At 43.3% G+C, this 21,022-nt stretch overlaps 1 protein-coding gene across 6 annotated transcripts in view; it reads right to left on the reverse strand.

The window, feature by feature from the left end:
* Window positions 1-3,937: 3,937 nt before the first annotated feature.
* Window positions 3,938-21,022, reverse strand: part of ANO1 (anoctamin 1) — an 85,080-nt gene continuing 67,995 nt past the window's right edge. For all 6 annotated transcript variants that reach the window (XM_066625188.1, XM_066625180.1, XM_066625172.1 and 3 more), the window contains 7 exons: window positions 20,835-20,935; window positions 19,362-19,507; window positions 17,152-17,304; window positions 15,214-15,266; window positions 11,456-11,640; window positions 5,872-5,977; window positions 3,938-4,198 (listed from right to left, as the gene is read on the reverse strand). In XM_066625188.1, coding sequence (XP_066481285.1) covers window positions 3,938-4,198; window positions 5,872-5,977; window positions 11,456-11,640; window positions 15,214-15,266; window positions 17,152-17,304; window positions 19,362-19,507; window positions 20,835-20,935 — 1,005 coding nt within the window. The remainder of the gene's footprint in view (window positions 4,199-5,871; window positions 5,978-11,455; window positions 11,641-15,213; window positions 15,267-17,151; window positions 17,305-19,361; window positions 19,508-20,834; window positions 20,936-21,022) is intronic.

Here is a 21,022-nt window from a genome sequence, read left to right on the forward strand (position 1 = left end):
TGCTAGGTCTAGAACTTTTCAACTGAAATCCACATCCTGGGCAGTGGAAGTAATAACTGCCATATGCTTTCGCTGCCCATGGGCACAATCCTAACCCACTTTCCAGCACCAACATAAGGGCTATGCAGCTCTGAGGTAAGGAAACAAACATTGCCTTTTTTTGAGGAGGCCTCTGTGAGTACCACCCAACTGCAGGATGCAGCACATGCCCCACTACAACAGCTATGCCAGTGCTAAAAGTTGGTTAGGATTTGGGCCCAAGTCTATGTCACCAGTGCTATTGGCAGCCAAGTGTTTAGAAATAGCAAGGGACAGCTCATGGCAGTCATTTAGCAAATCCTAAGTTGATTTTCTCAGTTCTTTCCTTCCACAATCCAGGAACTAGAAATGTACTGTACTGCTGTTAGCTCTTTAGCCTGCTATGAAGCACGTGGTACATGGTTGCTATTGCCAGACACTCCTGAGGGTCAATTGTCCCTTGACATTTTGTACTTGGGCACAAATACCTGATTACAAATGATACTCATTTCTCATCAGATTTTACAAACTAATGAAAGCAAAGCACTCAGGACACTTGAAAGTGCTATTTAGATGCTAGGTATTATTGTCATTAAGTCTGAAGGACAAGCATGTCTAAATCTTGACCTGGTCCTTTTCCAATTGCTGTTTCCAGGTACTGTATTCTAAACAGGCATGCCTTATGTTGTTCGACCTTCAGATTTGATGAAAGGCATGCCCATTTTGTACTTGGACATCCATACCAAAGACCAAGTACAGTATAAAGTGAAAATTGGCTTTATGTAAGTTTTCTGAGCCAGGGATTGATCTCTGGTTGTCCTGGACATTGATGCTGCCAAATGTCAGCAATTACGGGCATGATCCTAACCAGGTCTACTCAGAAGTACGTCCTATTTTGTTCAAAGGGGCTTACTCTCAGGAAAGTTTGGGTAGGGTGGCCGATGTGCCACCACAGTGCACCTTAGGGTAGCCTTACATGTACAAACTGAACTTCCTACTTTCTGCATGGTACTTTCAAGGGTCATAGGAGAAATACACATAAAAAGAACATTTGGAGAAGGATGCAATATTTGTGAATGCTAGAAGTACTTCATGCCACTAAGGCATTGGAGTGGGTGGTGCTAAAATAGAACATAGATATCATGAGCATAGCAGAAACCTGCTGGAATGGAGAAAAATGTGGGATTCAATTATTCTTGAATATGAAATCTGTAGAAAGGACTGGGGGAGGGGTTATTGAGGGTAATGTAGCCTATATGTCAAAAAGGTATAGAATCTAATAAACTACAATTTATTAGACTAGACCAGAAACTTGAACATTTCAGCAGGACAAACTTTTCCATAGAATCGGTGGAAATACCTGGTTCAATGAGTAGTTCAGTACTAGGGACTAAACTAGCCCTTCTTCCCACCAAAACCCTGAGGTTGATCTTGATTTTATGCCTGGTAAAAAATCCTCAAAGATCCAACCCTTTTCAGGGAAACCCCAATACCAGAATTTCTAATGCATTCACAGTGGGGTACTACTGCCAACCACATCTAGTAAATGTCTCCCTCCCTCCACCTCAGCCTGCCATGCCCTCTCCTTCCTGCATCATCCCACCCCCTCCTTTTTCCCATTCATCACAACTCCTTCTCCATACCCTTCCCTTCTCTCCTCCTCTTGCCTTTTGAGCTAACAGGGAGTACCGAAGACACTCTATTTTTCTCAGTGCGTTGTCTAAATCTCCAAAGCAGGCTTAATGCCAATGTATTGGCAACCTTCAGTCTCGAAAGACTATGGTATCGCGCTCTGAAAGGTAGTTCTGGCACAGCGTCTAGTGTGGCTGAATGCCAATGTAAGGCTTTGAGTTCAAGCTAATTTGAAGAGAAAAATAAATGCAAAGCCAGTATCAATTTGAAACCACAACAGGCCCCTTTTTGATTCAGAAGCCCTCTAGGCACCTATGGGTGATAACTTCTTTTGAAGGCAATTGCTATAGTTTTTAATTGCACTGAATCACTTCAAGTTATCATTTTTAGTTTGATAAACACTGAATTAGAAACAAAGATTTAACAAAATAAAGTTTTAAAAGACCAGGGATCCCAGCTGTCAGAAGCTAACTCTTACTTTTCTTCTTTGCAAAGATTCTTCAAGTTGCCCTCAAAAGATGAACGGGGAACTGATTATTTCGAACATAGATTGCTGGATCAAGAGCCCATCTAGTCCAACACCCCAATTTCAGCAGTGGTCAGCCAAATTCCATTGGGAAGGCAAGGGCCTTTTTCTTTTTCATGTCCCCACCACTTGGTATTCAGAGGTTTACTGCTTCTGAATCTGGAGGGTCCACTTAATAATTCTCATGGCTAGTAGCTATCAACAGGTGTTCCCTCCATTTTGCTATCAGACCCTTTTAATCTTCCATCCAAGCTAGTAGCCATCACTATGTCTTGTGGTAGTGTTCCCTAAGTTCATTGTACGTTATTTCAAACAGTACTTCCTTTTGTCTTTCTGTACCCACTGCTTATTAATTTCATTTGGTGACCCCTGAATTCTCGTGTGACAATAGAGGGAGAAGAGTCTCTTGCTACCTACCCACTGTTTCCATATCATACAACATGGGAAACACCTTTGTCATGTTCCCCCATTAACTTGTCTTTTTCCTAAAGGTAAAAGTCCCAAATGCTTCTAGGGAAGGTGCTCTAATCCTTTGATCATTTTTGATGGGGAAAAGTACAAGAGAGTGCTCTCAACCCCTTCCTATTGTAGAGTGGCAAACAACACTGTGATAAACGCTGCTGGGCCATAATGGCCAGACTGAAGAATGTCATGAGCTATGATATTTGGGTTAATGAATTCAGTGGAATTTGGAAGCACGAGATATTCTAAACCATGGAATCTCTGGCTCTATTGACCGGAATGACAGGTGAGCATATCTGCCAAAGGAATGAATTTATTCAGTGTATTCCTTCAGCAGTAAGGTTTCTAGGTTTGTGGTGGGCAGTGCAAAGTTGCAAGTAGCTCTATGTGTGCTCTTCTATTCAGGGCACTTTTCAGAAGGTCCCTCAATGCTTGGGGAAATTGTGCTGTTACTAATAGCTCTTCCTTGTCCTCTGGACCCCCTCTGGAATGTGCACTGGGGACTCTACATGGCTAAAACAATGCCCTTCCACAAATCCTTCATCTCTTTATGTTAGAAGAAATGAAAGTTATTCAAGTGAATAGCTCAAGTGCTGGGTAACGGAGTATGACACAGGTAACAGATTCTGTTCTCTGATTATTTTGCTCGTAGAGTGAGTAAAGTGCAGCTGAAGTAACCAATTCTGTCAAGGTGAGAGCCCCAAGTGAGAGAGAATACCAGTGTTGCCACTGTTTTTACTTAAGAGAAAACAGATAATTCTGCATATATAGGTAAGGAAATGTAGCAGGATTTCTGCCTGCAAAAAGTCAGCAGATTTAAGCCTAGGGTTTTTCTGCTGCAACCTTGCAAGGAAGCACTTTAGAGTACACTGTTTATTTGGTTTTGCATATGTCAGGCTCCCATACAGCTTCTCAGGAAAAGGGAGCCGAATTATTAAAATACTTGTAACTTGATGTGCACTTTCTGTCATTTCTCAATAAATAAGCTAATATAAAATTACCAGAGAACAGTCTACAGAACTCTACCTGCTTTTTAAAAATAAAAACAGTGATTGTTATAAGCTAATCATGAAGTGTATATATGTAAAAAATAAAAATCCCTGCATTACTTTCTTGTGCAAAAAAAAATCTTGTCAGAAACAGAATATGGTCCTCCGTTTTTGTAAGAACATTATCTCTCATAAGCAAAACGGTTGCGTATGCTTAAACATGCACCAGGTTATTAAAGAATCAAGTCCTATCATTTAAGTAATGGCTTGTGAATGAATGGAATGCCCCAGTGTAAACCAGCTTTCTCTTCTACACTTCCACATGGCATGAGTGACAGGAGGACACACTCCCTCTATGGCTCATTGATGACCTTGGGCTGTGGTTGTTACAATTTTCACCTTTCTTTTTGTCTTTGTCCCTCCAGGTTTCAAGCAGCTGTAGCTTTCCCTGCTCTTCTTTCATGAAGACCTCTACCATCAGAACCTTCTCCTTATGAATTTGCTGACTAATGTCCTTGGGAATGTCTGGGATAATCCAGTCCACAAAGTCACTCATAAACATGACCAAGTTCTGAAAAAATAAGAATGTTTGGAAAAATATTAGCAAAATCAAAATTAAGGTCACGATCCCACAAAAGTTAAGCATTTTAAATTCTGTTGATTTCAACTGAGGTCAAGCGTGTGCTTGTGTGCTAAGCATCTAAATTAGTAAGATTGAAAAGTCCTTAATCTTGACTAGATTGTATCCTATATTTCTGCCCCTAAAAATATTAAAATAAGTGGGAATTGCTTCCAAGATTTGGACTGATATGTAAGAAGCTTTTTGAAAGTTTTCTATCACAGTTATATGCAATTTGTGTTCCAGTTGCATCTCTGCAAAATATGCATATGGATTTTCAAGAGCTTCTTGCAAAACCAGCTACTCTTGGATGAAATTCACTAATGCCTGCGCACAACTGCAACACTGATTTCTGCCCCAGTCCTAACTGCTGCTTGTGCAGGTGTTCTAGTTTCTGCTGGTGTATGCCATCACAAAAGCACCATAGAGTGCTTTGTGAAAGTGCAAGTCCTACCTGTGCCAGCAGGAAGGCCAGAGCCTTCCCACTGGTGACGGTGCTTGTACTGATGCCCACTGCAGCATGTTTTAGACAAATGCTTGATGCGTTTGATGAAAGATGGTAAGCTGCCTAGGTGTATAACATGTAGCTGATGCTACTCCATATCTTTTTGTCTCTTCTTCCTAATAACAACTAGTATAAGACATTAAAAAAGACAAGATATGATGTGACATCTTTGCACTTGCATATCCCTGCCCCAATCTCACATAATCAGCTGTTGGTGGTGGGCCAAGGAGATGCACAGCATATGTGTTCTGTGCCAGATGTTATCACTGGGGTGAAAGATGAATGACTCACTGCCCAATCCTATCCATCCCCCCGCCAATGCAGTGGTGCCAAAATGGCAACTGCTGATTCCTATGGTGGTGGTGGGGCAATCCAGGAGGTCTCCTCTGGGTAGAGGAACATTTGTTCCCTTGCCTGAGAGTAAGCCTCCATGGTATGTGTGGGGGTGTGTGGGGTCTACCAGGACTTGCACTAGCTAAATAGTTGGCACTGGTCTGCATGGACCCGTGCCAAGGGAAAAGGTCCTGGAAGGGGGGATAGGATATTGGTGGCATCAGTGTCATTGAGTCTGATCTGTCCATCTCCTACCCCTGCCCTCCCTGCTCCATTTCTCCCCCTCCCTTTCCTGTTTTCCCCATCCCTGCCCCTGTTCCACCCTCCTGTCAACCCTCCCATCCATCTCTCCCACTGGCTTAGCTTCGTTGGTGAGCGGTGGGAGAAGTGCTGGAGTGGGTGGGAAGGTACAGGCCTTCCCATGGCACTGCCAGAAGTGCACCAACTCGTAAGCTGTCACAGCGTGTTTTGTGATTTGTGCTGACTGCTTTATAACAGTCAGTGCTTGTGCAGGAGGTGTGCCACCACTGGGCAGCATGCGTAGGTTTGGGCTGACATAGTAGTACCAACACACTGTCTCTTGCAAAGTCTACTTGTTCCTACTATGGCCACTTATTGGGCTCATGGCAGAGACAAGATTGGAATGGGAATTTTGCTTTTCACAGCTCTGGCTGTTAGCTACTATTTTACACTAGCCCTTGATAAGCCACTCAGTTTTTGTGAATCCAAGTTTGTGATTATCCTATGTTATAGATGGCTGAATTAATGAATCCAGGTCATACTTTACCTGGAACACTATTACAAATGCTAATCTTGCTGCTAGCACAGCCCAGAAATCCTTTGCAATTTCATATTTATTTTCAGACCATGGAGGCTCTCGGTAATCTTTGTATCTACAAAAAACCAAAATGTTATTGAGATTCCAGTTGCAGTTTATGATGTCATATACATCAAGCACTATATCAACATTGTAAAAACATATCCTTTTATTATACAGCTCTGTAAACATGGAACAGACAGTTTTGCACAACTGAAAGCCTTCTGTGGTCTATGGTTAGATGTAATTTGAAAAAAAAAATAGTTTTGAATGGTTTTCTTTCTGAGAAAACAGAGTCTGACAATAGCTAGGCAGCTGGTTTGTTGTAATCATTGTCAATATGTTAACCATATTGTCTTGCTATTTGATTGGGTCCTTGCTCCACTCACCTGGTGGTCTCTCTGTAAACCTTGTAAGAGAGAGAGAGAGAGAGAGAGAGAGAGAGAGAGAGAGAGAGAGAGTATGTGTGTGTTTATGTGAGCAGTCTTGAATAAAAAGGCATTGTCCATGAAGAGTCTCCTAATTCAAAACAGCAACGGACTCATGCCACAAAATACAAAGCATCATCTTTAAAATTGGATATGTGTGAGGGCTAAACTTTCAGAAGAAAGTATATCTGTTCAGATATAGTGGTTGCAGCTTACATGGCAGTTAAGTTCTAAAGTCAGCACGTATAGTCAAAATTATCCCTGAAAATCCCTTCAAATTGGCTCAGGGGCCATGCTGTACAACCAATATATACTGCATCTTTAAAAGCTAGGATCATGCTATGAAAGGTATGCAGCTGACAGAGGGTTCAGCATACTCATGTCTCTCAATTCATGCTCACTCTGGGGTATATGCTTACTGAGTTGGAATGGCAGGTGGAATTGCCCACACTGTTTGCCAAGCATATATAGCTGAAATTGCACAAGTTGAATGTGTGTATGGATCTCCACTGTATTTGGATCTGCATCCACTCTAAATGTAGGCTGGACATGAAGTGGTAGTAACAGATAATAACTGGGCTTTAGCTACAGCTAGAACTGTGGGGAATGGGGGAAGTTTCTGAGAGGGACAGAAAAGCTTAGGTGGATGTTTTGGGCCTTGCAAGACTCTGGGCCTCCATTTTCTGAAGTCTCATGCCACCTAAGGCTGGGCTCTGTGGTTTTGTAAGCTTTGAAACAAAAGGCAGGCATGGAGCCTATATAGGTTCCATTCCTTAATACTAGTGGAGCCAGGAAGACAATGCAGGAGGAGCAGTGCTGCATGAAAGGTGGGACTGGCTGCATGAGCTGGACCCTTTGAAAGCAGGAATGGTGGTTTTGCTGGGGTAGTCCTAACCTCTCTGTGGCCTTTTGACCTTAGGACTGCACTTGGCCTAAATGACCTAGGCTGTGACCAGCTGGGTAAGAGTATCCTGTGGGCAGGAAAAGAGATGGTGTGCTTGAGTGGAGGAAGGCAAAGGGGAAGAATATCCCAGCAGGGGGTGTGGGGGCAGAATTTGATGCATCACATCCAAAGACCTTCAGCTACTCCTGTATATACTTTTATGTGAAGAGGATGTACCTACGGAGTTGTGCCTGTCTTTTGGGGCTATCCCCACATGTATGCATTTATCCTTTTACCTACCTAAGGGCACAATCCTGGCCAGGTCTACTCAGAAGTAAGTCCTATTTTGTTCAATCGGGCTTACTCTCAGGAAAGTGTGTTTAGGATTGCAGCCTAAGTTACTCAAACCCCTCCTTTAAATACCCTGTTCTAACTTCATAAACTATCTCTTACACTGCTTGACCCACGATCATAATGGCTGGCACAGGAGGGATGTTTTTCAGGATCATTTAAATAAGTATAAGCGTGATTTAAGATAATTTAAAAATCCACCCTTAGCCAGGGGAAATCGTGAGTGAGCAGAGCTGTGCAGATTAGGTGATGATGCTGAAGTATTACTGCACTTTTGGAGAGAGCACCAGTTGCCACAGATTGTTTTAAAATAGCAATTGTCTCTTAAACAGCCTAGTGAGAGATGTCCAGATTGCATTTGGGACTGCTGAGTTTAGACCAGAGGTGGCTAACCATTCAACTTTAGGGCTCCTGGACCTTTAACAATTGTATAGAAAAGAGAATTTCAGCAAATTGAGGACAACTAGGCTGTACCTTCTGAAATTTCCTCACATACACAGTTGTTAAAGGTCCAGGAGCTATAAGGTTGAAAGGTTAGCCATCCCTGGTTTAGACAAAAGATGACAGAGAGGGGGCATTATAGAGGTTTTTATGTTATGATGGCAGTAGAGACAATGGATAGAAAAATATTGTTCTCCCTTTCATAAAACTCAGGTTCATCCAATGAAATGGATGGAAAGTAGGTGCAGAAGAGACAAGGAATAACTTTTTCACATAGCATATTGCAACCTTATGAAATTTATTACTGTTATGGGATGTGATGATGCCACCAACTTAGATGGCTTCTGAGATGAGTTAGATGCAGGGTGAGTCAGTAAATGGCTACTTGGATTGCTTCCTGGAAACCCCAGGTTAAGGGGTCGTGTTCCTTTGGCAGTCAGTTTCTGAGAACTAAATATGGGCCGAGGTCTCCTGCCTTTTCCAAAGCATCTGGTCACATACTGTTGGAACTGGAATGGTAGCCTATGCATACCATGGTCACTTCCAATAAGACAATGTATTTTTATGTCCTTGTTGATCCACTTTTGCCTGTGGTGTTGATTTTACTGAGGAATATAGAGGCTGGCAGGATGAAAGCCTTTGTTTAGCCTGTGTAGGCATTGAAGGGCAAACTGGAGGCTTTAGAGCACATGATTCTAGCAGCTTGGATTGCAGTGCCTGGAATTCTATCAAAAATGTGGAGCAACTTTGGTTGCAGAGCCATCAGTGCTGTCTGCTGAAAGCCAAAGTATTGAAAAGCTGGAGTTGCAGATGACACTTGGTGGGTTGCAGTCTAGCTCCTTTTTTTCTGAAGCAGCCTTGGTCAGCTGTGTGGTGCCAAGAAAAGCAGGGAAGAAGGGGTGCTAAAATGAAAATAGCAGGATATGTAGCAGCTAGCCAGGCAAGCTGGTATACTTCACTTTCTGAGTTGGGATGGTTACCAGTTTCAATAATGTAACATGTATACAGAGATGTTGACTCTGCTGAGATACTCACTGTTTCAGATACTAAAACATCAGGCATTAGGAGGAGTAGTTCCTGCTTTTTTTACTGAACCTAGGCCTAAAGGTATGGTTGGGGTTGAGTCTAAATACCTGGAATGGTTCAAAGGCTAACAGTAAAGTGCAGCTGGATTATCGGGCTACCTGTAATATGTCTGCCTGAGGATATGGTTTCAGGTACATTTATGGAGAGCTCCTGCACAGAGAAGTCACTGAATATTATTCATGGAGCTTATATCTAATTTCTCAGACCTGCTTGACAAACATGAGGAGATATTATGGATGCGAGCCTCTCTGGATCTTTCCTTGCCAGGAGAAGCCAGTACTGTGGCTGGTCATAATGTTTTAGGACAGACTTGCCTTTGGGCAGAAAGCTAATAGCTGCTCTCTCTTAATAGGGAGGCATATGAAGGGCAGTCTAACTGGTGGCAAGCAAGGAAACCCCTAAATAAACAAGGTTATGAGGTTAGTTAACGAGTTTGTTCTGGTATATGTGAAGCTAATTGTTATATTTATGACTAGATATAATCCTGGCTGGGGCACTAATGAGGTAGCACAGTTTTGTCATGGGTTTAGATCATCAAGTTCCTTTCTTTTTATCAGACCGTGAAAGGAGATTGTAGGGTCCCTGCCCTGGAGGGGCCTGGAGTAGACTTGTTCCACCCCCAGGGAGGCCTCAGATTGGCTGAAGGAGGAAGGGGTTCCAGCACCCTTGTCCTCCTCCCTAGCAGAGCTGCCAAACCTGGCCTAGGAGCAGGCTCTGTTTACCTCACAACTCCCTGCTTCACACTGACTGCCTCTCATCCCTGGCCTCCCTGTTTTATGGAGCAAGCCCACCCCCTCCCCTTCCTCCAGGTGGGGCAGAAAAGGCCTTTCCTGTTCCTGGCTTGTTTCCTTCCGTGTTCCTTGTTTGCCCTGCCAGCCCCCTCTGGCTGGTTGGGGTGAGCCAACCTTCTTTGTCCCCTTCAAGGGCAGGGAAGCCTCCCCACCCTGGGCATGGGGTGCCTGCTTCAGGGTAAGTTGGGGGTCAGGGCATCTGGGAGGGGCCCCAACAGCAATCTATAAATACTTCAGGTCTTGGGGAAACTTGGAATGCTGATATTGACTGGTCTGCTCAGTACTTTTGAACAACTGACCATGACCACTCATACCACATACTAGAAGACTTTCTAGGTGTTTTTATTATAGGGGTTGATGCTGGATTGTACAGTGGAATTCAGAGCTGTTAGCTCTGAATTATAGGTCTTAGGGCCCAATCCTAATGGGCCACAGCACCAGTGCTTAACTCCAACTCCAGCACTTGGGTGTCATAAATGTGCCATAAAGCATGTTTAAGGCACTCTCGGAGGAAGGAGCACCGCTGCCAGGCCAGTGCCAATCAGCGCTGGGCTACCATTAGAGGGATGGTGCCTGGAGCAAGGTAAGAGCTCTGGGTTTTTGGGGTGGGCAAAGCATTCCAGGGCAAGGAAGGGTGGGGTGGAGGGAGGAATTTGTCTGGGAAGGGGCTGAGACCAGTGGAGTCTTGCTTTGCTGGATCCTATCCTTCATGTCAGGCTGAAAAGTTTGACACGGAAGAGCTCAAATCTGCACCACCAAAACAGTTGGCACAGGTATGAAAAGCCCCATTTCAGGGCCTGGGGCTTTCTTCAAGAGAAAATGATGAAAGTCCCCTTCCCCTGAGGAGACCTCCAGCAGCTTCCCAGCACCTGTGGGATACAGTGGTTGCCATTTTAGCGCTGCTGTTTCTCCAGGCGCCAGGGAGGATTGGGCTGCCCAAGGCTGTAGATGAACAATAAGGAAAGTGGCAGCAATAACGTTTTAAGCAAAAGTTGGGGGGTGAGTGTATTTGTTCATCCTTGTGAGGCTTTCCAGGTTAGGAGGATATTACAGGAACGTCTATGGGACCTGTATTGCCTTGGTCTGCTATAATGCTTGGCTTGACCACGGGTGCCATCAGCTCTATGTACTTGACAGTGAAGTGAGGCATTGCAGGGATATATTATTATTGTTCCTTGAGGGGGTGCACATTGGGAGTAAGTTAATTAATACTGAGATTCCTTTTGGATATCTCAGATGGGATTTTAGGATGAGGAGCTTTTTTGGGAGCTAGAGATGATTTGAAGCTAAGCACTTTCAAGTTTTGAGATTAACGGCAGGGGAAGGAGGTTCCCTTTCCAAAAACAGAGCTGAGGTTTCATGCTCTTGCTGTGGCACAGGTTCTGCCAATTAGGAGAAGAGAAAATGGATGCTGGAGGTGCAGATGGGAGAAGGAATATATCATATATGAATGGAGGGTGGTTACAGTAAAGACCTGTTGGAGTACATACAACCTAGACACATGAACATGAATGACTCAAGATCCCACTGAATGGCCTCAGGAAAAACTATTTGAAAGAAATAACATTATGTACCTGCATATTTGAACTGGGTAGCCAAGCTCCATAGCTTCATTTGGAGCTGTTCCTTCTTGAAAATCGCTGACATTAAAATAGGATAGTGTATGGTTCACGAAGCCATGCATGGTGCCACTCTCACTGTACATATACAGGTACACGAGGCGTGGAATGAAGTCAGATGTGAATGAGATCACAAATGCCTAAGCCATAAGAGTAAAGAATGAGCGCAATATTCAGGCACTGCTTGGTTACATAACCAGGCTCAACTAGGTATCCCCCTCCCCCAGTAGTGCTTATTAATATGCATAGGGTTGGTTCAGGCCATATTGTTGGATTAGCGGGCCAGTGACACTCCTCACACCATTGAAATTCAGCTTCTAGAAGTGCAGGAAATTGGGAATGAGCAGGTTAGATGACAAGGTGCAGACAGACAAAGAGGCCCTTCAGGAAACCCTGATGTTCCTTTCCTAATCACAGTACTGCTTTCAAGAAAAGTGCAGAATTTGCTATGTTGCTCTTTATCTGGCTCTGGGGTTTAGTCCACATCTATATTTTGCCACCCAGGATGCATTCAGGATGATTGGCTGTCAAGGATCCCCTCCTGCACTTTTGCCGTCAGGTCAACTGAGTCATTGGAACCACTTTGCACTTATTGTTGCTTGTGCACTTATTGTTGCTTGGAAACAGCAACAATTCAGAACACAGTCTTAGGGCCCAATCCTATCCACTTTTCCAGTGCCGATGCAACCATGCCCATGGGTGTGCACTGCATCCTGTGGTGGGGAGACAGTCACAGAGGCCTGCTCAAAGGATAGGAACATTTGTTCCCTTATCTTGGGGCTGCATTGTGGCTGCACCGGTGCTGGAAATTTGGATGGGATTGGGCCCTTAGACAGCCCCAATCAGACTACTTTGTGACACCTCAAACTGACACAGCATTTTGTAAGCCATGCTTGATTATATGGCAAAAGATATGAGATACTTCATGTAGCAAAAGTTGCTGATTGATTTGAGTTACTGAGTTACTGTTTGATTCTGCTGGCAAGAAAGAAACTTATTTCATGAAGACTCAAAGGTTCCACATTTTGCCAATATGTTTTATGCTTTGGAAAGGAAGTACATTTTCTATAAAAAAGACTTCCTGATGTGAACTGAAGTGCTCCTCTCACAGTTCTCTAACTGTGAAGAAGGGCAGCTTAATATTATATGTTTGGGAAAGCTATGACTGCCTACCTCGGAGACATCCCATCAAATGACCCTTCTCCTTAAGACTTATAGAGCAGGTGTTTCCAAACTTTTCATTACAAGGGCCACACTGTATATTTTTCACATTTTTGCAGGCCGAAACAAATCTATTTTTATAAAAGAATGAATAAAATTTAAATGAATGAATTTTACTTAAGCTATTTCTGCCCAATGCTGCACATATGCAACAGAGATCAAATATGTACACCTGTGGGCTGGGCAGAAATGGGTGGCAGAAACCACCACCTCAATTTCCTCAATCTGCGGAAATGGCTATTTCCACGCATGGCATGAAAGATAGCTTTGAACCTTGTCTGTGCTTTCAGTTCTTACATAGAGTCCTATGCACTTCCATCACTCTTGGCCATATGAAGGCCAGATTCAGATGAAGGATTAGAATATCAGAACAGGTAGAAACTCTTGCTTTTTATCTCTATGGGCACAATCTTTCTGAGATTCCCTTTGCCAGCCTCTTAGTGCCTGTCTTCTCCCATTGATTATGTAGTGCTTACTGAGAAACCACACAGTGGATCTGAGAGCTGCTAATCTTTTCTCCGTTTCCATTGTTCCTATGGTTATGCAAGTTCCGCCCACCTCCCTTTTAATGCAATCAGCCCAAGTCTGGTAATTTGGAGCTTGGAAGGTGCAAGGCGGTGCCTGCTCAGCTGGGATGAAAGGCAAGGCAGCAAAGCAAAATCCAGCCCCATGGTGGACATGTTGATATGGTGGGCCAGAAGTGGCTCTTGTACCATAGTTTGGAGACCCCGACTATAGAGGAGTATAGTCTAGACTGTTTATCTGAGGATTTGGAACCCATGGTTTTATCTAACTGCAGGGTCCAAACCCACAGATTAGCCAGACCTGTTGCCCTCTGAACACAACCAGAGCTATGCTCTGGTTGCATCTGGAGGGTGTTCTGAAGGCCAGAGAAGCCATGGCAGGCCAGCCCTCAGAATACCTTCTAATGGCATTTTAACACTGCTACTGGTATTCGAGGGAAAACAGGAAGTGACATTTTTATGCCTTTAAAAGGCATTCTGAGGGTCAGGGAAGCCCTTTGTGGACTCCCTGGCCCTCAGAATGCCTTTTAAAGGCATAAAATGTCACTTCTGGTTCCCCTCAAAACCAGAAGTAGCATTAAAATGCCTTTAGAAGGCATTCTGAGGGTTGGGGAGGTTGCATGCAGCCTTCCTGGTCCTCAGGACACCCTCTGGACCTGACCAGCTCTGGTCACATTTGGAAGGTCTGGCATGCCTGACAGGTGGACTTCATTATCTGTGGGAGTTCCAGGAATGGAACCCCCATGGACAACAAGGCATGATGTGTATTACTGTTTTTCCATGCTTTGGTGAATTAGTTCCTTTTGTGAATTAGGTGAATTAGTTTCTTTGTGACATCAGCACTACTATACCAGTTCCCACTCCTATTTTGAGACCTATCTGCATGCCTAACAATGAACACACACTACATTGAGGAAAGAGAAAGAATGCCATGCTTAACACACCTGAAAGCAGAAAATCAGAAATGAATGTGGGTGTACAGCAAACAAACAGCATAGGTAATGCCTGGAAGCACAAACTGAGTAACTTTGCGGGACATTGCAAAGCAGTGTTTGGGGCATACAAGGACTCAACCATATCTAATCTATGTTGGGATGGACTACTCCTGAATAAACTGAAGGAAAAGGGAAAGGTGGCAAGGGTGCAAATTATCCAGTGGACAGAGCAAAGGTTCCAAGGAACCAAGGTGTAAGGAAGAGGAACCAAAGATGGTGCTAAGCCACCTGAGAAGGCAAGCTGAAGGTGGCACTCACTTCAACTTCAGTCCATCTTTATGGCTACATTTCTGAACACAATCCCACCATCCTGATGGACAATTTCACTAACAAGTTATGAAATTGTTCCTTGGTGACCCCTTCAATTTAGATGGTACTATCCTATTTATAATATCTCTGCACTTACCAAAATCAACAATCAATCAACAGTATTTATATACCGCTTTTCAACTAAAAGTTCACAAAGCGGTTTACAGAGAAAAATCAAATAACTAAATGGCTCCCTGTCCCAAAAGGGTTCACAATCTAAAAAGATGCAAATGAAAACATTACTAGTGTGCCACTGGGAGCAAAGAACTAGCAAAACCTTTATGGGTCTTTACTTCAGCGATAAATCTCAGCTGAATTCTCTGAAGTCCTGACAGATTGTTTGAATGTACTTCTAAAATGCTACAAATAACTGAAGACAAACTAACTCTTTCAACAAACAATAGCTGTGTCACATAAAGCCATACCTTTTAACAAGGCAATAAAATGCATCAAGATCAAAGGGTCTGATTCACTGGTCCATGTGGCTTTCTATAAACATTACATGCCTAAGATATTTTTACCACTTTTGTTGGAAGGTTTTATAGAACACATTACCCCAGCCACTGTACCACTCTAGCTGCCTCCAATATAACATTTTGAGAAACAGAATAGACAACGTCTGGAAACCATTATGGTCAATTAGTATTTGCAAAGGATTACTTACATTTATTATCACGGCAAGTTTTCCCACACCTCTGAGGATATTATACCATATTCCTGTGTGAAAGACAATAAAGACTTTAGATTGCAGTCGTAACCACTGATAACCTATAAGCTCTACACAGTAGAGCCAAAAGCCTCTCTTAACCATGTTTCCAGAGGCTTAAATTAAGATAGACTAGTTTGGGTTGGAGGTCTTTATCTGTGAAACATAGGGATATTTGTTTCCAGACTTTCCTCTTGGTGCTCAGAAAGGCATTTTAGTCACCCAGCGAACCTGGGAACATTGGGCTGAAGGGCTGGAGTCATGAGTCGACCAGGATAGGCATGAGTCTAAAACAGAGGTTCCCAAATTGCTGCCCTCATAAGGGGTGTGGCAATGCCATGGCAATGGCACCTCCAGGATTGTACCACTGCTGAGAAAACAAGGGGTTTTTATACATACCTGGAGATCGCTGTGGCCCTCTGGAGGGCGCAGGGGGTCCGTGGCCCTCTCTGCAGGCCTCTGCAGGCCTCTCCAGGCCTCAAAATGACTTCCTGCAGTGATCATGACCCACTTCCGATTTTGCAATTAAAACTGGAAGTGCATCATGATTGATGCAGGGAGCTGCTCTGAAGCATGGAGAGGCACACAGAGAGGGCTGCAGACTTCCTGCACCCTCTGGAGAGTCATAGTGACCTCTTGGTATTTGTAAAAATCCCTTGCCTTCTTGGTGGTGGCATAATTGCCGAAGTGCTGCTGTCCCTCCCCCTTGCACACTTACTTACAGGTAAAGTTTGGGAACCTCTGGTTTAAAAGCTAAACTGGCATACCAGGACCTAGCTGACCACTTTGTGATGGCTGCAGTGAATTGAGTTGGCCAACAGACCCACAGTGCCTTAATCTTCACTGCTTCACAGTGCCTTAATCTTCACTGCTAGATACCCACCATCTATGATATCCACCACCCACTGCTAGATACCCACCACCCACTGCTAGATACCCACCATCTACAAATGGGAGCATTCCCTAGAGACCCTAAATCAATGTGGGGCCAACAGGAGATGCTCCCAGAGGCTAATGAGGAGGGCAGGAGAAGGAGGAGCTGCTGCATTAGTCTCAGGAACCTCCAGGGAAAAGCCCAATGGCTGGTGGGAAGGGGAGGAATTGCTGCCAAAGCTGCCGAATGCCTCAGTAGCAGTGGCCGTTGTAGCTCCTCTTCATCCTCTCATCTCCATGGGCTGGAATGAGAGGATGTCACTGCTGAAGCAGCTGCCAAAGCCACTCAAGGCCTTAACAGCCGTGGTACAAACTCCTCTTTGGTTCTAGCCTGCACGATGGGAGCTGCTACCATCTCCTGCCCAATAAGCTATAGAAGGTGCCTGCATGCTATGGGAGATAGGCCTGTCCTTGCCCCAGAACCCAGTGCACCATTGTGTTGGTTCTCTTAGACTGAGAGACAGTGGCTTGCTGAAGGCCATGCAGTTCACTGAGTAGAACCTGAAATATTGGATTCCCTTATTCAAGCCCAGCATTCTCACCACTGCATTGCACCAACTTTGTCCACACACTGGCTGCATAATCAGTCAACTAGGTTCCATCTCCATTTTTTTCACTCTAAAAAATGAACTAATTTTTTAGATGACCAGCAACTAATTTGGGTAGGATTGGGCTATAAAGAAAGCAATTAACACTGAATGTGAATGGGACTGAAATACATTAAGGAAATAATTCTTTCTTAGACAATCTAGGGGCTTTCTGCAGGATATTTTACTATTTCATTAGTTTCTATGCATTTTTAGATTTCACAAATCAGAGATGTTTTCCTAACAACTACTAATTTCAGCCTGTAGCAGTGCTCCGTATAACTGAAAAATAAATGCTGTGGTACATTATAAAAACATCACAGCTCAATAATATCTTCGTTTTGTCTTTTTACAGTAATGTGTTTATTTTTCTGACCTATATCTTTTGCTCTAACGGCAACCGGCCTCCTAAGTTCAGTAACAAACTTCTTTGCATCCAGACGAATTTCAATGATGTTGTTCAGCAGCGCAAACAAGGGAGCCAGTGGAAAGGATGCAACAAAGAGGGTTACAAACCCAAATTGGATGACTGAAAATAAAACAAAAACAGAAACAGTTGCTTTGCATATTACGCTGCTTTCCATAGAACTTTTTTATTTTTATTTTTTTATTCTTTTGGTGTATGGAACACCCGCTACCATGAACAACCAAAACTAAGTACTAAAAGCATTATCATTGATGCATTGGCTGTAACATCTAAATGTGCCAACTGCTTTATACATTAGAAGACTGTATGGGAGTAGGGCAGTACAACATATATTCTTCCCATGTAAATCAAGAGTGTATCATGCATGAAGAAAGAGTATCAGAGCAAGCGACAAAGCTTTTTTTACTTCTTTACTTTTACTTTAAAGATTTTTTATAGGATGATCAGTATAATTAGGGAAAGGTCTAGTTAATCCTTGCTTGAGAATGATCTTCTGATTTACCTTTATATCTCCCAAGATGCTTGTTTGTGTTCAGCTACTCTCCATCCTTCCTCTCTGTCAAGGTCACATGCCATATTGACAGCATGAAAATAATTTTTGCATAATATGCAAGTGAAACGTCTCCCAATGATGGGTACAGCTAATTCCATCATGTTCTGCTTGGGACCTTCCCAACAAGCATCTGGCTGGCTATAGTTGGAGGCAGAGTGCTGGATGAGATGGTCACTTTCTCCAAACCAGTGCAGACAGTTCTTATGATCCACAGGAATTGCCATGTTTGGAAAAATCTTCACAGCAAGGACAATAGAAACCAGCTAGTATGGTGTGGACATGGGGACTTTCCTTGTAATAGCACTAAGACACATGACAAGCTCCTTATTTAAGCAACAACAGCTGCATTTGAGTTCTAGGTATATGAAAGCATGGTTACTGGGGTAACTTATTAACCAGCAATTTAGTACTGTCTTGAAGTACACTGCAGCATTATTTCCTGCTGTAATCACAAATATACAGCGTGAGGGATGGTTCTGCACAGCACCTGCCATGACTAGGCAAATCTGTAAGGAGCACCTGCAAACCCATTCCAAAATTAAGTCAGCCATCCAGTGAAATGCTACATACACAAAGAAAAATAAACATAGTTTCAGATGATCCACAGCACACTACGTTCCCAAATACATTTTTATTATTTAAAGTAGACGTAAGTAAATATTTTTAGTCACCTTGTCATCAGCTGCTTTTAAACCAATCAATCTATTAATAAATCTAATTTTAAAATGTTTGCATATTACCAAAATCTCAGTAAAGGTGCCATTTAGAAATGCTGAAAGGTCTGTGAGATAACCTGTTATTTAATAAAAAAAAAAAAGAACTTCGGTTCATTGTTAGAAGGAAGAGCCTGTGCTTTAATTTTTCCTTCAGTAACACAACATAGCCAAAACCGGTTTAAAAAATAAATAAGCATGGCTTCAACTCTCACAGCCCAATCCTTTCCAGGATGTCTCCTATCCAGGATTGGGCTGTTCTGCAGAGCCCGTTACAACAGCGGAAGTGAGTTCTGCTATCGTGAAATGCTTATTGGCCATTGTCCGCATACTGCTGCAAGAGGTAGCAGCTCTGCAACTTAACTACTGGATCTTGCTGTGCCTGCCAGACCAGGTAAGGCAACAAAGGAGGTGGGTGAGCAGGGAGGGGGTGAAACTGGACAGGAGGAGAAGGAATGGTGGTGGGAAGGTGGCGGAAGGGGATGGATCTGGCAGCAATGACATGTGCTGGATCCTATCCCCTCCATTTGGAGGCTTAAGAGCTGACAGATCTGAGGAGATCCACTGAAGGCTTATGGAGGGATATCATTCCCTTTTCCCCTCCAAAGCCTCCTGATCTTTCCCCCGCCGCTGGATACAGCACATACCTTTTCAGTGTGGCTGCATCAGCGTGTTGGGGGGGGGGGGGGAGAATAGGATTGTTTGACATTTTTCTTCAACAATTGATATTAGTCCTCACTGCATAATTAGTTATTAAGATTGTAATCCTATAAACACTTACCTAGGAAGAAGCTCCACTGTACATAGTAGGACTTGTGTCTGAGAAAATGTGCAGGATTGCTTGTAAATCATTTTAAGCTTAGAGCCCTAGTTTGAATGCTTGAAATACTCACTCATTTCCATGTATTCTGGAGTAAGGCCAGCAAAAGGCTCCAGATTATAGTCTACCTCATAGCGTTGCTTTTTCTTCATGTGCTCCTCGTGGTCCACAGGGCGTTGTCGTTTCAGTCTCAGGTATCTTATTAACTTTTTCATTTTTCTAGGAGGAACATGGAAAATCACTTTTCAATCTGTTACTAGCCTCACAAAAGAATTTAAGGGTTAGAAAACATCCACTATCTGCTATTATATTTCACAAAGATTTGTAAGAGACCACGTGTGTAAAGACAAAACACTTGAAAGTGTATGCAAGCATTCACTGATTTTAAGATCTGGTGCACTGGTACCATAATCAGAATCCAAAATGTCCCTGACAGAAGAGTCCTAGGCATGCCTACTCAGAAGTAAGACCCACTGCACTCCATGAAATTTACTTCCAAGTAAGTGTGTTTAGGATTGCAGCCTCACAGCGTAATCCTACACATGTTTAACCTATGGTAAATTACACTGTGTTCAATGGGGCTTTTTCTCAGGTCAGTGTGTACAGGAGTGCAGTCTTAGGGCCCAATCCTAACTTCCTGCATGGCAAGGCAGTAGCACCAACACAGCTACTGCTGAATCCTGTGAGGGAGTTTGGCCTCTGGAGGCCTCAGTGTAAGGAACCATTTGTTTCCTTGCCCTGGGGAAAACCCCAGCAGCTGCTATAGGTCAATTTGAACCTGTTCCAGTTCAATAGCTGGAACAAGTCCGAGTTGATTTATGCAGGTGGATTTGGCTCAAGGAGGGAGTCAGGATTTGGCGTGTACCACTGCCGCCAAACCTGCCTACTTCCCAGTCTTGATCCGCCCATCCCATGCCCTGCTGCCTTCCCATTCCACTCTCCCCTGCTCCAATGGGTGGCCAGCAGTCTGGTAATGCACACAGAATGTCTCTGCCCTTCCCACCAGTGCTTGGGAAGTGTGGAAGAATGGGGAGTAGTGGACTCCAATATTTCTTATGCTTACCTATCACTCTTTTCTTCTCTCCACACTTCCTCTTCCACTGTGTTTCCTTCTTCCTTTTCAAATCCAGGATGTGGAACAAAGAGTGACAAAGGTGGGTGAATGAGAGCAGTGGGCACCCTTTTAATCCACTACTTGAGGCAACCGTCTCCATCAGCTTCATGGACAGGCTGGCCTTTATTATCAACAACTTGATGATATTTGACTGCCACTGTGATTTTCATGCTGCTTGAGTTATGACTTATATATAATGACTGCTATTGTGATTTTAGTGTTGCGGGTTATATGTTCTTTAACGTGCTGCCAGTAATTTTTTACTGTTTTACTGTTAATCATTTCAATTCTACTTTTAAATATTTAATCGTGTTTTTATATGCCGTTAGCCATCTTGAATGCTTAATTGAAAATGGACAAGTTAGAGATAGATAGAATAGGTGAGCATTTTAGAGAAGATATTCAATATATTCTAATTCTTCTGCTACTTACGGGATCCCAATCTCAAAAAGATTGTTCTGAATCAGCTGTTTGCCCAACATAATAATGCTGAGCTGTATACACAGTTCCATTAGGCAGCCACCAGGAGCACACTAAAAGAGAGGGGGCAAAAATTAGCTCAGTATTTCTTCCAAATTATTTGCCTGAATTTTTAGAGTTGCCCTCTAAATAAGGAATAA

The sequence above is a fragment of the Tiliqua scincoides genome, chromosome 1 (assembly GCF_035046505.1).
Source record: "Tiliqua scincoides isolate rTilSci1 chromosome 1, rTilSci1.hap2, whole genome shotgun sequence".
Lineage (NCBI taxonomy): Eukaryota > Metazoa > Chordata > Lepidosauria > Squamata > Scincidae > Tiliqua > Tiliqua scincoides.